The sequence below is a fragment of the Eptatretus burgeri genome, chromosome 1, assembly GCF_056783735.1.
Source record: "Eptatretus burgeri isolate ZD-2024b chromosome 1, Ebu_testis_v1, whole genome shotgun sequence".
NCBI lineage: Eukaryota > Metazoa > Chordata > Myxini > Myxiniformes > Myxinidae > Eptatretus > Eptatretus burgeri.
Genome location: NC_140961.1, coordinates 119,760,937 through 119,776,500, shown reverse-complemented (window position 1 = coordinate 119,776,500; position 15,564 = coordinate 119,760,937). Strand labels below are relative to the sequence as shown.

Below are 15,564 nucleotides of genomic sequence, written 5' to 3'. Positions count from 1 at the left end.
ATCTCAACTTATTCCTATTTACAGGTGGTTGATTGGAGTGATGTATCACTTGAGTGATTTATAAATGGAGTGACAAAAATTACAAGTTCATAATATAAACAAAAACATTCACAACTCGAAGGATACTCGGCAGAGCATGCTTACCTCCGCCACACAAAGCCTGATCGAGTAGAACATATCGGGGCCAATAAATTATTGAGATATGCTACATATCGTTTTTGGCCCTTTCTCTCAATAGTGAAGAATCACGAAGAATAAAAAAAATTCTTATCAGGATCTGGATTCGGATCTTCAGCAAAATTTAATGAATTATTTCTTGTCACACACCCAACGTGTCCACTAAGTTTCATCCAAATCCGTCCACAACTTTTTGAGATATCCTGCACATAAAAAGACAGGGGTGAAAACATAACCTCCTTGCACTTTCGGTGATGGAGGAAAAAATAGGTTAGCAAGTTGCTCGTCGACAATTTTCAATATTTTTGTGGTTGTTACATGAATGTGAATATGAATATATTTGTATAACCATTTGCACTGTTTTAATCACTTTAATGTAGAATTATCTTTCCTTTTAAGTTTTCTTCCTTGACCATTCACCCCTGACTGTGACCATACTTGCCCTTTGTCTATTTCCACTTTGTCCATTGCCATCCGTACTTTTGCCCATCAGAAAACCTGACTGGACTCTGAATATTGTTTGTTTGCCGATGTTGAATAATTCATTGCCATGTTAAAAATGTTGAGTACAGGGCGAGCAATCTAGGTGTATAGCAAGTCATGAACTTGTTAATAAACCTTCATCCATGTCTGTCACACCCATCGAACTTAACCCTAAATATCCACTGTAGCATATCGTATCACTTTTACATTGGCATGGAGATTTAGAGTGGTGACAAGTGATAAATTAAGCAGGATGTCAAAATAACAGCAATCAGAGGAGTGATAAGGTAACCTGCCAGTTTGGTAATTGGCTTCAGGTTAAATGGAGTCGACTGACAAGAGGCTCGACATTTTGAAATGGGATCAAAATTATCATGGTAATTAGTATGAGCAAGTGTGGACTTCGTCACCTGGAACTACTATAATAGGCCAAGGTTGAGAGTTCACTCTCACTCACAAGGAAAATAACATGGGAGCCAAAATAGAAAAGGCAAGCAAGTGCAACCACTGCCAAAGTCCATAGGGACATGTACCTTTTATTTTTCCCTTCTGTGGCTATTTCTGAGGCAATCCACCATTTTAGTGATTGTGGGTCACTGTGTAAATTACGAAAATGTTTCTTGATTTCAGGGAAAAGGGGAGAGGCTAAATCAAACCCAAAATATGCTGCATGCTTGAGTGCATCAAATAAGTAATAAATTGCCTTCCTCTTTCACCATCCACAAAAAAATGGTGGCAGTTGGTCAAGTCCATCACTGGTGCATGATATTCAGCTATTCATTCACTCAGGAAATAATCTTCCCGACAATGTTCTTGTAAAGATTGAGTTTGTGCCTCACCTTTGTTTATCTGGAAAAGACCAAGTCCCAAAATGCTGAACCATTTCTAAACCCCCTCATAATAAACTCTCCCCATGTGAGTTTTCCTCCCACCATGAATAAATTATGAGCCAACATGGACTTCATTTATTTTGGGCCCAACATTATCAACACTTTTATCTGTAAGACGTGTTCATCTCCCCTGTCTACTCCTCATCCTTGTTTCTTTTCCCATGTTTTTTTTCCCTCTAAATATACTCCACCTGTGCTTGCAAGAAGTGATATGTGGTGGGTGGCATTCTCTCCTAAACCTGACCTCCAGAAGCTGGCTCCCAATTTTATTTTTGGTCTCCATCAATGACCTCTACATCACCAGCTGGAAAATCCGTTCCATCATTTTACAGACAACTCAACCCTGGACAGTTCCTGTTCCTTAACCCTCCACCAGTAGGGCTGTGGTAGCATGCCCTGGAATCCAAATGGAGATATCGAGCAAATTGTCACCAACTTGGAATATGTATTTGATGCAAGAAAATCCTGCATTCTCACTTTGTCATTCCATCAGGGTCTGCTTGCAAATCCCCAAATTTTTTTCTGTGGTCGTTCTCTCAGAGAGATGTAGGCACTGAAGTTTCTGTCTCTTAGGACCTGCTTTAATCTGTCTTGAGCGGATGAAATCCTCAAGCTGGCCACAACAATTTTCATTTCATTTTCAAACTTGTAATGGTATACAAGGTCTTCATTGAAAGTGCCATGGCATATGACTCCCTTAAGGTCATGGAGTCTTCAGACCCCAAGTGTCATTGCCATCTCACAACAGGAGGCTGAATGGCTGAGTCTGCTTATTTCTCAACACAGACAGGTTGATGGTCTTGTAGACTATTACTGGCTTGAGATCTTCCTCCTCTTGCTTCACTGCTGAAAACATTGTGACACTGCCTGGTTGTTCACTTTTACTCCTTCTCCACAAACACTTTCTATTTTTCTTTAGAAAGATTCTTGTTTCTCGTGGATGACACGAGTTCAGCCGGAATGGTCTTGTCAACTGAAACAGCCAGCAAAGCTTTGACCTCGTCATCAATCAAATGGAAGACCAAATACTACATTGGAGTCATTAAAAGGAATCCGAATAGGTAAAAAGCAACATGGAGTTATCAGGAGGAACCGAAATAGGATTTGGGTTTCAGCTGTGACCCCACAACCCAGAAACCCATCTAGGCATGGCCAAGTGAGCCTTACACCAAAAATTTCTGCACCAATTCACTTCTCTCTACAGCCTACACAGGTAGATAAAGAAATATAAATATAGAGTAAATGAAAAGAAAAAACAAGAATTAGAATGAAAAAATAGAAATGTGAAAAAGTGAAAAGAACAAAAATGTCAGGAAGAACCTGGCTACATAAATTTCAGCAATTACTCCCCAGACTCAAACACAGCAACAGGTGCAAGCTACCAGAGGTCCCTCAGCAGGGAAACACAATCCACACAACATCAGGCTATGGTATAAAGATAATCAAACGGAATTTGCTGTCTTCATAATACTTTGCTAATAATTTGCTGTCTTCAGCTCATTTTCAGCTGTCTTCAGCTCATTTGCCACATCTTGCTCTTGGCAATGAAGCACCTGATGACATTAAATGGTAATCTCGTTTTGGGTGGCTTCCAAAACACCCTTACCTTGCTGCTGGCAAAGAGCTTAGAAGGAGGGTATAGATTGATATTGATACCTTTGGCCCATGATACCTTTCAATTCCGGGAACGATTTGTGCGTACCTATGTGTTCATCAGGAATACAGAAAAACTGCGGATTGCAATGGGAAACAAATATGTTTGCCTTCAACCCAGAGTGCCATGTTCATATGGATTTATTTTTTCCCAGTAACTGGTACCAATATATGAGACTATGAGTAAATAAAGGACCATGCTGGCACACTTTTAACCTGCATTGCAAATTATCGAAATTTTGAGTTGAATTATAGCATGACAGTGTATTGCGATTGATTTGGAGTTGCTTTATTTGACTTTGAGACCTAATGGCCACAGATGAGTTGTAATCCATCGAATGCTGGGAATATATTCCAACCTGCCAAACTTGTGCAAAACCATTGCTGTGTTAAACTAAAGTTCATAAGCTATGCAAAACATGTAAATGTTTTATGTCCATGAACTTTTTTTTCAGGTGGATTTCATGGGAACTTGCAAATGTTATAGCAACAAGAATGACTTTCCTTCTCATTTTCGAACAGTTCCAAGTGATGTTCACCAGTCATCTGCTTTGGCACGATTGGTAAAGCATTTTGATTGGACATACATTGGAACCTTGGAGGTTGATGATGATTATGGTTACAATGGTGTAATGCAGTTTGTTACAGAGGCTGAAAAATATGGGATATGCATTGCTTTTCGAGAGACCATACCTGTCACACAGAACTCACTCATTTACCAACAGATAGGTATGGAGGCTGACGTGGATCAATCCCTTGAATAACTTTCTGATAAACTTGTGAAAAACATTCTGGCTGTAACACAACACAATGTGACAAAAGTTGAGTGGTGTGAACACTTTCTGAAGGCACTGGAAATACATAATGTACATATATATATATATATATATATATATATATATATATATATATATATATATATATATATATATATATATATATATATACATATATATATATATATATATATATGAAAGGCTTTGCTGGCTAAACAGTTGCAGAGCCTCTGCTTATTAGGCAGGAGCTTAGGAGAGTGACACCTCCATAAATATCTGTAGGTTTATACTGCAGCCAATACCAAGATGATGATTTAATTCTCAATTTTATAGACCAGTCCCTCCTGGTGAAGGAACATCCATGGACATGTGTTTCGGGCTTGTCAGCCCTTGCTTCTCTAGCTGAAGCCTTTTTTATTTAAAAAGGTAAAAAAAAACGAGAAACCAAGGAAACAAGTCAAAACAATAATCAGAACAAATCAATAAACCAGAAACAAGTCAAACGAGAATCAAATAAAAGGGAACCAAGTAACAAAAGCAACAAGAGAAAAACAAATAATAATAAATCTACATTTTATTTGATACAGAAGCTCATAAAGTTTTCTTTATTTTCAGGTCGGGTGGTTCAATGTCAAAGAAAATGGCGACTTAACAGGAGAAAACTCAATGCGTCGAATGGTTCATCAAGACAAGATCTGACAGGCACGTTCAGCGTAATTTCTGTACAGGGTATGGAAGACTGGTTCATAGTTGTGAAGAGGATTTAGGGTGGCTGGTTCATGGTTTCAGTGCCCACAGGCTCATCTCTGGACTTGGTATGCCAATGCTGCTGAAGTGGCAAAAGAGATTGACCATATGCTAATTGATGGCCGCTGGAGGATGATCCAGAACTGCAGGGTCTACCAGAGTGCTCAGTTCCTCAATACTGACCACAGGCTTGCTGCCGCAACTCTGAAGTTGCAAGTGAAATCTGGGAGAATGGTACTATCACAGCCTAGGCTGGATGTTGGCATGCCCAAGGATGACAGGGAAGCTGAGGAGTTTGCGAACGGGCTGATTTGGGGTGGGGGGGGATGTCTGGGTGCTTTGAGTAGTCTTGAAGAGTTGTGGGGTGCCTTCATGACCACCATCCCCAATGTTGCCGGTGGATGTCTTGGAACTCACCGTAGGGCGAAGAAGAATTTTGTTGCTCAAGGGACACTGGATACAATTGACCAGAGTTGCAGGGCCAGGCTTAATGGCAGAGCTGAGCTGTTCAGGGAGTTGAGGCGTGAAACTGTACATGCACTGAGGGTGGATAAGGAGGCCTATATGAGGGGGTCGAGCATCACCTGTGGTCAAGTGATTCTCATCCTGTTTACAAGGGAATTCACGCATTGCGTTCATCCAAGCCTGTCCCTCAGTGTACTGCAGTTATAGCAGAGGGTTGTGGGCTCTTCACAGAGGAGTCCAAAGTGAAGGCCTGTGGGCTGGTTACTTTGAGTGGCTGTGCAAGTCTGATCCACCAGCTGTGGAGTTGGATGTCAGGGGTGTTACTATCCTGATTGCTGATCCTCCAGTCAACTGTGATCCACCTTCATTTGTGGAAACACAGGCTGCGGTGAACGAATTGAAATGGAATAAAGTTCCTGGCATCTGCAGTATCCATGCTGAACTTCTCTCGGCTGGTGTAAATGTTGTACTCATGTCTTTGCATGCAGTTCTGTGTCCTGTCTGGAACAAAGGCATCATCTCAATAGACTGGAAGAGGGGCCTTGTTGTCCCTATCTGCAAAGGGAAGGGTGATCACCAGGACTGCAATACTACCATGGGGTGACGCTGCTCTCAGTGCTGATCAAGGTCTTTGCTTGGATAAATATTGATTGGGTTCGCCACCATCTGCTTGAGCACCAGCGCCCAGAGCAATCAGGCTTTACACCAAAGAGTTCAACGATTTACCATATCCTTGCTCTTCCGGTCCTCACCGAAGGCATATTATAGTTTCAGCAGGGGCTGCTTGCAGCCTATGTTGACCTCTGCAAAGCATTCGATTCAGTGAATCGGGTTGCCCCATGGAGGATTCTTGGACTAAGTGGGGTGCCACCAAAACTGATCAATCTGATATCTGAACTTTACTCTGGTACTGAGAGTGCTGTGAGACATGGTGATACAAACTCAAACTTATTTCCAGTTGTTCCTGGAGCTTATCAGGTTCCAACACTTTTCAGCACTTGTATTAGTCCAGCAGCCATTTCTCATATGAGGCCAAATAAGGAAATTCGTTCAACACCCCCTACAGAAAAGGTTTGACTTCACAGGGTGGTAGAATAGACCCTATAGAACACCTCCAGGAAGTATGTGGTTTGAAATTGTGGTATCGTTAAAATTCTACAGGCCATTATACATACCAAGGGTACTTACCAAGAGGGTCACTGTGGGCTCGCATAATTTAGGGGGAGGGGTAATATAAACGTGAATATCTTTGTCTAGACTCAACCAATTTACAATATTGAGGTATCATAGGCTTCCTATTATAATTCACTATCAGAGTATGTACAGTTATTTGAAAATGGCCTTTGTGATTGCATCACCAAAGCTAAAATATCACACTAATTCAAACTTTCTGACATTTTTAATTGTGTTCTCATATGAAGGTGAACGGTGTTTCTCAATTACTACTGGTATATATACATTTTGGAAATGAAACGCTAAAGAAAGTATTGTTCTGCAGAAATTCATATACATACAGAGGCACGCATAAAGAAAACTGCAACTGTTATTTTTAGCGTTCGTCTTTTACTAGTGTTTAGCAACATGGAAGCACATACATCAGAGCCGAGCATAATGGTTGTCTTTGGCAACACGGAAGTACATTAGTGAAAGCCGAGTATAATAGTTGTCTCTGGCAGCACGGAAGCTACTCATTCATCATAGTGGATGATACTAGTTATCACGGTCGACACTGGGAGCTGTGCATGACAACACAGAAGCACATTAGTGAGAGCGAATCATAATAGTTGTGCATGGTTGCACGGAAGCACATTCGTCAGAGCGGTTTGTAATATTTGTGTCTGGCAACAAGGAATCACATTCGCCATGGAAGCATGAAGATGTCATCTGTTGTAACTTTTTGTCAGCGTCTTCTTCACCACTGGATTCAAAGATTGTTCTTGGATTTTCACAAGTTTCTTCGGCCATACATGCACATGCTTCTTTGCAAGGCTTGCGTCGGTTGCCTCAACATCATCGTAGCAGTCACAGTGGCCCATTCTGCTCAGCATGGTATTGAGCTGTTTTGACCTCGTCATATGGCGAACTGCAATTCCCAGGGCCACATGCTTGGGCATGTTAGTTCCAGCATGAGTCGCACAGTGTACAACATCCTGAGCAAGCATCAAATCACGTCTTTCATCTGATGAGTTGCCACATTCTGGTGCTGAAAACTCATCTTCATCTTCCTTTTCTGGTTTGGCAATAACCCAGCATAGTAGCCAGTAAAGACTCTTTGGTATCACAGATTTGGATTTTGTCAGGGTTAGATCCATGATATTAGGTGGTCAGACTGATATGCCTTGGCATTCATTGATCTCCGACTTGATGAGTTTTGTAGTGCGGTACAGCAGACTCGCACTGTTGTGAGCTGTTTTCTTGGTGCACCCGTGGCTGTTGCGGTGTTACACTGATAGGCAGAGTTGATGACAACATGAAGGGATATGGAGCTTGAGTACAAAAGCTCGGACTTACTAAGATCATATGGCTTAGGGAAGACAATGTCATCTCCAAAGTGTTTCTTTAGTCGAAGTTTGAGTCGCTGGGTAGTGTAGCTGTCGACTGCCACTCCCTGTCTGCACAGAAAATGATTGTATCTGTCCAGAAGAATTGTCATATCAAAGGCCTTCCCACCATTCAGGTCAGCAGAGATATCTTCAGCCAATTGCTTGAATGCCGTATCGTAACAAGTTTCTTGTCTCCCTTCATGGAAGCCAGCATACTGCAGATTAGATTTGCTGATGTATGAGGCATGGCAAGCTCTGTGGGTATCTAGCTTCTGCTGCCACTAGATCATTGCTGACAGCACCAGTAGTCCGTAACATGTCCTCATCGCCCTTTGTGGTCGCTGCTTGCACAATAGTTTCACAGGCTTGGAAAGTTCTGACCATGGTCATCTCCTTTACCCTTCTGTGTGTTTTCTTCTTGCAGAAGAGGCACATAGTCCAGTTAGTGGACGTTGACTGGGACCTGGATACCCTGGAGGTCTCCGTCAAACTTGTTTCAGATTGTGTGCCAATCTTAGATTCTTCTGCTGGTGTCGGTGAGAATGCAGATCTTCTCCTCTGCATGTAACGCAGGTTTTCTTTGCTTGTCCATTTTTCGTAGCAATTTGAGTGCCATTTAACATACGCGGTTGCCAAACTGTCAAAATCCGATTTTAAACGTTCGTATACTTCATCTCGTCGGAGTTCCAGTGCTGCAACAAGTGTCTGTATGGAGGTATCTCGGGCTTTCCTCAGTGTCTCGTTTGAGTCCATCTGACAAATTATGCACTTGTGAAAGTTCGTCAACTTCTGCTTCTTTACAGGTAAAAGTTGCACTACTGCCTGACTCTTTGAACTGGCCATTGCTTCAGTTGGCTAGTAGGATTCTTTCAGATGTTCAATCTGGAATGACACAGAAAAGCAACTATGTTAACCCACAGCCTCTTTTACCATCATTATTAACATGACATTTTAAAACTTTATTTTTGTAATTATCTAGTCCATAAGAATTTCATAAAAAATAGACTAACACAGCATTTTTTAGTCCAGCAGCATGAACCTGTGAAAAATTCAATTGTTCAACACCCACTACAGAAGAGTTTGACTTGACAACTTCGTATGCTCGAAAAGATGCCTAAAATATAAAAAACCTCATAATATTTGATTTGTTTGTGATTTTTTTACCTCTTGTGGTTGTACAGTTGAATGAATATCGACATTTCTGTATATATTCTGAAAGAGAAATATGATATGAAGCCAATGTTACCTCGATATTAAAAATTGTTGAGTCTCAACAAAAATATTCACATTTACGTTACCCCTCCCCTAAATTTTGCTAGCCCACAGTGACCCTCTTGTAAGTACCCTTGGTATGTATCATGGCCTGTAGAATTTATTGATACCACAATTTGAAACTACATACTACCTGGAGGTGTTCTATAGGGTTTATTCTACCACTCTGTCAAGTCAAACCTTTTCTGTAGGGAGTGTTGAACGGTTTCATTTTTTTCAGGTCCTTGCTCCTGGACTATATGGACTGGATTCTGGGGAGGATGTCGAAGTGATCAAGCTGTGGTGCATCGTTTGGGAATATCAAGAACTTAGATTTTCTGGATGATGCAGTTATGTTTGCAGAGACTCTGGATATCCTTTTGGGGGCCCTCGAGGTGCTGAATGAGGAGTCAGAGCTGCTGGGATTACTGTTTTTTGGGGTCAAAACTAAGATCCAGGCTTTCAATGACATATTGGATGCTGCTATCCTTTCTGTTCCTGTTTGTGGTGAGGATGTTGAGGTCATGGAGAGATTCACTTACCTTGGCAATGATATTCATATCTCTACTGGTTGTGAGCCAGACGTCAATAGACGTTTCTGTCAGGCCTGGGGAGTCATGGATTCACCAGATCATGGAGTGCGGCGCTGTTGGTACCAGTGCAGGAGGACGAAAGTCCGAGTTTTCAGGTCGTTGTTGCTTGCAGTCTTGCTCTACATATTTGAGACATGGACTCTGACCAGGGATCTGAGATGGAGACTTAACTCCCTTGGTATCATTTCTTTTCGGAGAATCCTTAGCTATCACTGGTCAGACTTTGTGTCCAACAAGCAGGTGCTGAGAGATTCAAATGAGATTTGTTATCTGTATTCTCCATGGCATCAGCTGCGGCTGTATGGACATGTGGCTCGTTTTCCTGATGCTGATCCTGCTCACCAAATTTTTCTCAGTGAGGGAGCCTCATGAGTCGAGTCGGCCAATGGGCCGACCACGTGCCCCCATGGTTACAGCAGGTTGATCTGCATCTCAAGGATATTGAAATGGGTCAGGCATATTCCTGGGTGATGGCCAGATTGAGGCCCCTGGAGTACCAGTGAAAGTTGTCGCAGCGACCGCTGCTCCATCGCATGCTCCCATACCTAACCTGACCTGACCTGCAAGGAAGGATTCAGCCATCAGAGACTAGTATCAGAGAGTGATACAAGAGGTTTAAAGAGACTGGAAGTTGTCAGAAACATAAAAGTACTGATTGACTTAGCGCAAGTGCAACAGACATTGGAAGAGTGCGTGAATCATTTCAAGAAAGTCCCAGAAAATCAATTTGACGTGCATCCAGAGAACAGGGACTTACAACCACCACTGAACACAGGATTTTGCATAAAAGACTGAAGCTTCTTGCCTACAAGGTGCAGGTTCTGCAGAAATGCAAACCAAACAAGTAAAAGAGCAATCAGAGATTGCAGACCAATGCCAGGACTTTTTGTGTGGTGGTTGTGTGGCATTTGTGCACTGGTTTGTTACATAATTAATGACACATAATTAAAACTGCCACTTTATACAGTAACTGCTGGCAATGATGACCGAGTATCGAGACATCCTGCTTTGATGCAACCCCGCTTTGATCCGACAGCAAAGATAAATCAAACCAAGGTAAAATCAAGATCAAACAATAGGAAATCCAACCATACTAGTCCCTCCCCAACCCCTGGGTCGAGCTAGTGAGAGGCTCACCCGAGAGTAAGTTACCACCAGGAAGCTTCCAGCTCCATAGGTTACACCTCCACCCCTCGTGGCATGTCAACCAATAAGAATCATGGCCTGGCAGGACCAATAAGCCCACCTACCAGAGTACCCACACCCTTTCCAAGGCTGGCTGCTGCCTGCACCTTGCAGAGGGAGCCCGCCTGGTGGGACCACCCCCCCCCATTCATTTCTCATTACGGCAAAGCCAGGCCAACTTTACCGCTCCATCCAGGAAGGATTTTAAAACACACATGACCCTTTGTCATTGCCAGAGCACCCTGCCCTACCACCTGTAGGCCATTGCAAAGCCTGTATTTCTGGAGGCAGGATCGTTCTTTGGCCCATATCTGTCTATGATCAATCCAAAATGTAATCCACTGGCTCACACTCACCACCGGACAGATTTGATGATATTGATTATCTTCCAGGCACATTTCCTTTTGCAACAGAGCACTGGATGTGGACAGAGCCTACAGAACACAGACATCTCTTCGGTTAATCACCAGCCAAAGCATGCAAAGTTCCAGGAGGCTGACCACGAATGACCAGATGCTCTTGGGGACAGGGCAGTCCCACAGGCCATGCTGGGCAGTTTCGTCCCCTGTGCATTGGTGTCGAGGACACTGGACCAATATTCAGGTTCCTATGGAACTGAAACACCAAGATCGGAAGAAACTTGTGGGTGGCCTACCATGCGATGCCTTTTTGACAATTCATAAAGCAGGCAGCTGAAACGTTCCTCCAAACTTTTTCAGCACTACGTAGAAGGCACCCATGAACTGAAGGCTATGCAGCTCTTCCTTGGGAAATAAGGGTTCCAGGACCTGTGACAACCGCCAACCATTCGGTCTGCATATTAGCAGGCCCTGCCCCCAAGCGAACCCCTCAAATATCCGGAAAACCAATGGGCTTGACTCAGTTAAGGGCCGAGACAGCAGGGGGGGGGGGACCTCCATTCCAATTGCTTCATGAGTGGCCCCAGGAAGAAAATAAAATCTCCCTGTGTTTGTTTCAAAACAAAAACTCCCTTAAAAAGAACAAAACAAAACAACTATTTGTGACATTTTTGTTTCTTTACCCTTGTAGGGAATATAGTTTCCAAAACAAAATCACAAGTTGTTCTACTGTATATTAATTACATGGAATTAATCCCATTGGCTCAAGAGCTTGTGAAGATAAATATGACGCAAAAAACATGGATCGCAACAGATGGTTGGGTTGACTCCACTGAACTCACAAAGCCACCATTCACATGCTTATTTGAAGGCACCATAGGAACTGCCTTACGCCGTGGCATTATTCCAGGCCTAAAGGAGTTTTTATTGCAGCTTCGACCACAAAGTGGAATGCCTGTGAATAACATTGTGTTCCATGATGACTTATTGCCTCTCACAACTGACAAGTTTCGATATAATTTCCTTCCTTTGAAGGAAGTTTCAAACAACAGTGATGTAGTTGGATGCTCTCCGAGAAATGCATCTCTTTTGAATCAAATAACTATGGATGTAATAGGCCCAACGAGCAGAAAAAGTTCACTCTGGGAAAGGTTAATGAAACTAAAATCGAAATGTTCTTCTCAAACTGGTGCTATTGCAATGACTAATTCCACAGTACATGCAGAGCTTCATCAAGGAAGCTTTTGGTGCAGTCAGGATCCTAAAGAACTTGATCCCTGTGTCTTAACTGGAATTAAAATGAAAACTAGTAAACATGCCAACACTCATGTCTGGGCAGTTGAAAATGTTCAAGAAGGTACGGCAGAGATTACCAATCAGAATAACTACATTCATCCTTTTCGCAGTAAATCTGCACACCATGAGAAGAACGTTTCTAACTCTGAAGCTATACCTCTGGATGAACTTGTTCTCGAATTCTGGGAAACCACTTTTAATTGCACTTGGAGAGGTTCTGCAGTGGATAAGCTGGCATGTACAGGGAGGGAACAAGTTAATGAAGTAAGTGCAGAATTTGCAGATGTGTCGCAGCTACGCTTGACATATACTGTATACATGGCTGTGTACAATGTGGCACATGCCTTGCAAGCACTTCAGGCATGTGTGCCAACACAAGGTCCTTTTGGGAACAGATCATGTGCAAAAATTGATGATTTTCAGCCTTGGCAGGTACTGTCACTCCATCAATCTTTCATATTTTAATTTTATTCATTCTATTTAATGAAAAGTAGTTTTCTGTTTTGTTTCCTGCTTTTAAGGATTAGGGATAAGAACAGACATATTTATATTTCAGAAGAATGTTTGGTAAGTCTGTTGTTGGTTTCATGGAGAAAGAAACAGAAAAATAAGGATGCTAAATAAGCGATAAACTCTCATCCCAGTGTTTCACAGGGAGGGCAATTCATCAATCTGTGTACTGTCTCTCGGATGGATGTTCAACTGGGTATTCCATCTACTGGCAATAGCTGGTGGATGTTAAATATCTCAAGTTGTCCTTTGCAAAGATTTGGCAAGCTATCGCTGGGACCATGGCCAAATTCCAAATTCCTACCATAACCTTATTCGAACGCAAGGCCTGCATGGCCAGCTAGGTATTGAAAGATTTGGGCTAAGCTTCCCCTGGAGACCCCACAAGGATATGGGAATAATTGTGGCCATTAAAGGAGAAGAATCGGGAATCATCGGGAATCAAAAACAGATTGCATTACCCCCTATTTTCCAAAGTCTGAACCAACAACTCTCGTTGCAGTCGAGATGTTTCAGTCACCACAAGCTCGTGTCTGTCTTTACTCATACCCATCATATACTAGGAAATGTATTGCTCTGGTTCGGATTTCCCCTGATAGGTGGCTGGGATGGCCATGTGGAAAGGTCTGCGCATGATTTCCTTAAGGCCCGGTCACACCTTGACGTTTTAGCCAGCGATGGTAACGTATTAAAATGTATGTAAAACGCTGGCTTACGTTGAACTTTTGATGTTTTTTTTTTTTAAAGATTCGGACGTATTCATAGCGACTTGGTCTTATGTATAACGCATTGGTAACGGACACAGAACGTTTTGTTGTGTTATAGATAACTTATACCAACGAATGCTGAACCTGTTGTCGGCCTACACAACTGATGCCCAACGATAGTCTAACTTAGGCATAGCGTGTTTTATGCATCGCCGACGATGTCGTGACGTAGCCTATTGAAAGGCTGACGCACAACGATTCAAATCATAACTGCCATAGAAATGGAAGTGACAACATCGCGGTCACACCTTGGCGATCTTGCCAGCGTATGCCGACCTAAGAAAAATGTGTCTAAAACGTTGGGGCACGTCAAATACAGTATGAGTAAATTTGGTATACGTGAGTAGAACGCTAACGTATGCTATCATACGTCGTAGTAAGTAGAGTACATCAAGAAATTTTAAACATGTTCAAAATTTTTGGACGTACTCGGCGTATGACACACGTTCCGCATGCGATGGGGATAAGTTTTACACACGATATGTGGACACTTACACACGTCCACAAACGCTACTTATAAGCTACTCATAAGTCGAAACACGTCGCGGTAATGTCTTTTTTACACGAAACTTATTTCTAACTTATGTTTGACGTGCTTTGAACCAATTCTTTACGTAGTCCCAATACACATCGACGTATGTAGACGTATTCCAATGACGTCTTCCGGTCGACAAAAAAAATAAATGAATGTGTTTCTAGCTTACAACTGCCATATAAAGACGTGTTCCCAGCGGTTTTGGGAATTGGTATGTAAAAATGCTGCTCATAAAAGGGGAACCCAACAGTGTTTTCGAGTCCATTTTGAGTCGATGTCCATGTCAGCAGTAACAGTATCAGTATCAGGATTAGTATTAGTATTAGTAGTAGTTTGTTCATGTTGGCAGTAGTAGGTGAGTGTGAGGGGGAGGGTGTGGGTTATGATGGATCGTCCTTGTGTCCGCGTGTCCACGGGTAGGAGACATCTTTTCACCATTGTTCGAAGTTCTTCGCGGCTAATTTTTTATGGGGCTTTTTCAACAATGAGCTATAGCTTGTTTTTACGATTTAGGTCTATTCATAACGGGTTGGACAAATGCACAATGAACTAATAATGTGCATGGAGCGCTTTGATTACTTATAGATACGATATACCAACGAATAATTATCGTGAAGCCTGCGTTCACAAAGTATGCCCAACGATAGCCTAACTTATCCATATCGTGCGGCAGTTTATCTTTGCCGGTGACTTAGGGTTTGATATTCATAGGCTGCCACTCAACGATTTAAATGGCTGCATCTCCACTCTTGAAAGTAGATGCTTGCGCTCAACAATTGGATTTTTTTTTTACACTCAACGACTTTTAAACGGTACCACTCAGCTATTTTCATTGTTTACAATGAACGATTTAAATTGCTGTCACTCGCCTTTGTTTTTTGACGCTGGGGTTTTGAAATTTGAAGCGTTTCTTCTGAACGTGTTAAAACACTCAAACTCGACTATTTTAAATAGACGCTGCCGATGGACAATTGGAATCATAGCCAAGCTAGACATCGAAGTGTGAACATCCTTGTCATGCCGAAGAAAAGTTTGAAGAATGCTGCAAATAAGTGTCCTGGCCGTGGCCGTGGACGCTGATGCAAGGACGATCCATTATACCGACGTCTTTCAGCCTATGAGTAACTTAAAAGTAACGTCGGTCGATGTGTGGCAACGATCACGTAACGTGCCAACAATACGTTAATCATAGGTTAGAAATAAGTTTCGGGTACGCTAAACATTACCTCGGCGTGTCTCAACTTATGATTAACTTACAAGTAGCATGTGTTGACGTCTGTCAACGATCGCAGACCGTGCATACAACTTGTGGCCAGCGTAGCGGAACGTGTGAG

At 42.3% G+C, this 15,564-nt stretch overlaps 1 protein-coding gene across 2 annotated transcripts in view; it reads left to right on the top strand.

The window, feature by feature from the left end:
* The window catches only part of LOC147035281 (extracellular calcium-sensing receptor-like), a 54,542-nt gene that overhangs the window by 3,077 nt on the left and 35,901 nt on the right, over nt 1-15,564 (top strand). For both annotated transcript variants that reach the window (XM_085896368.1, XM_085896361.1), the window contains exons 3-4: nt 3,659-3,932; nt 11,814-12,850. In XM_085896368.1, the coding sequence (XP_085752494.1) occupies nt 3,659-3,932; nt 11,814-12,850 (1,311 nt within the window). The remainder of the gene's footprint in view (nt 1-3,658; nt 3,933-11,813; nt 12,851-15,564) is intronic.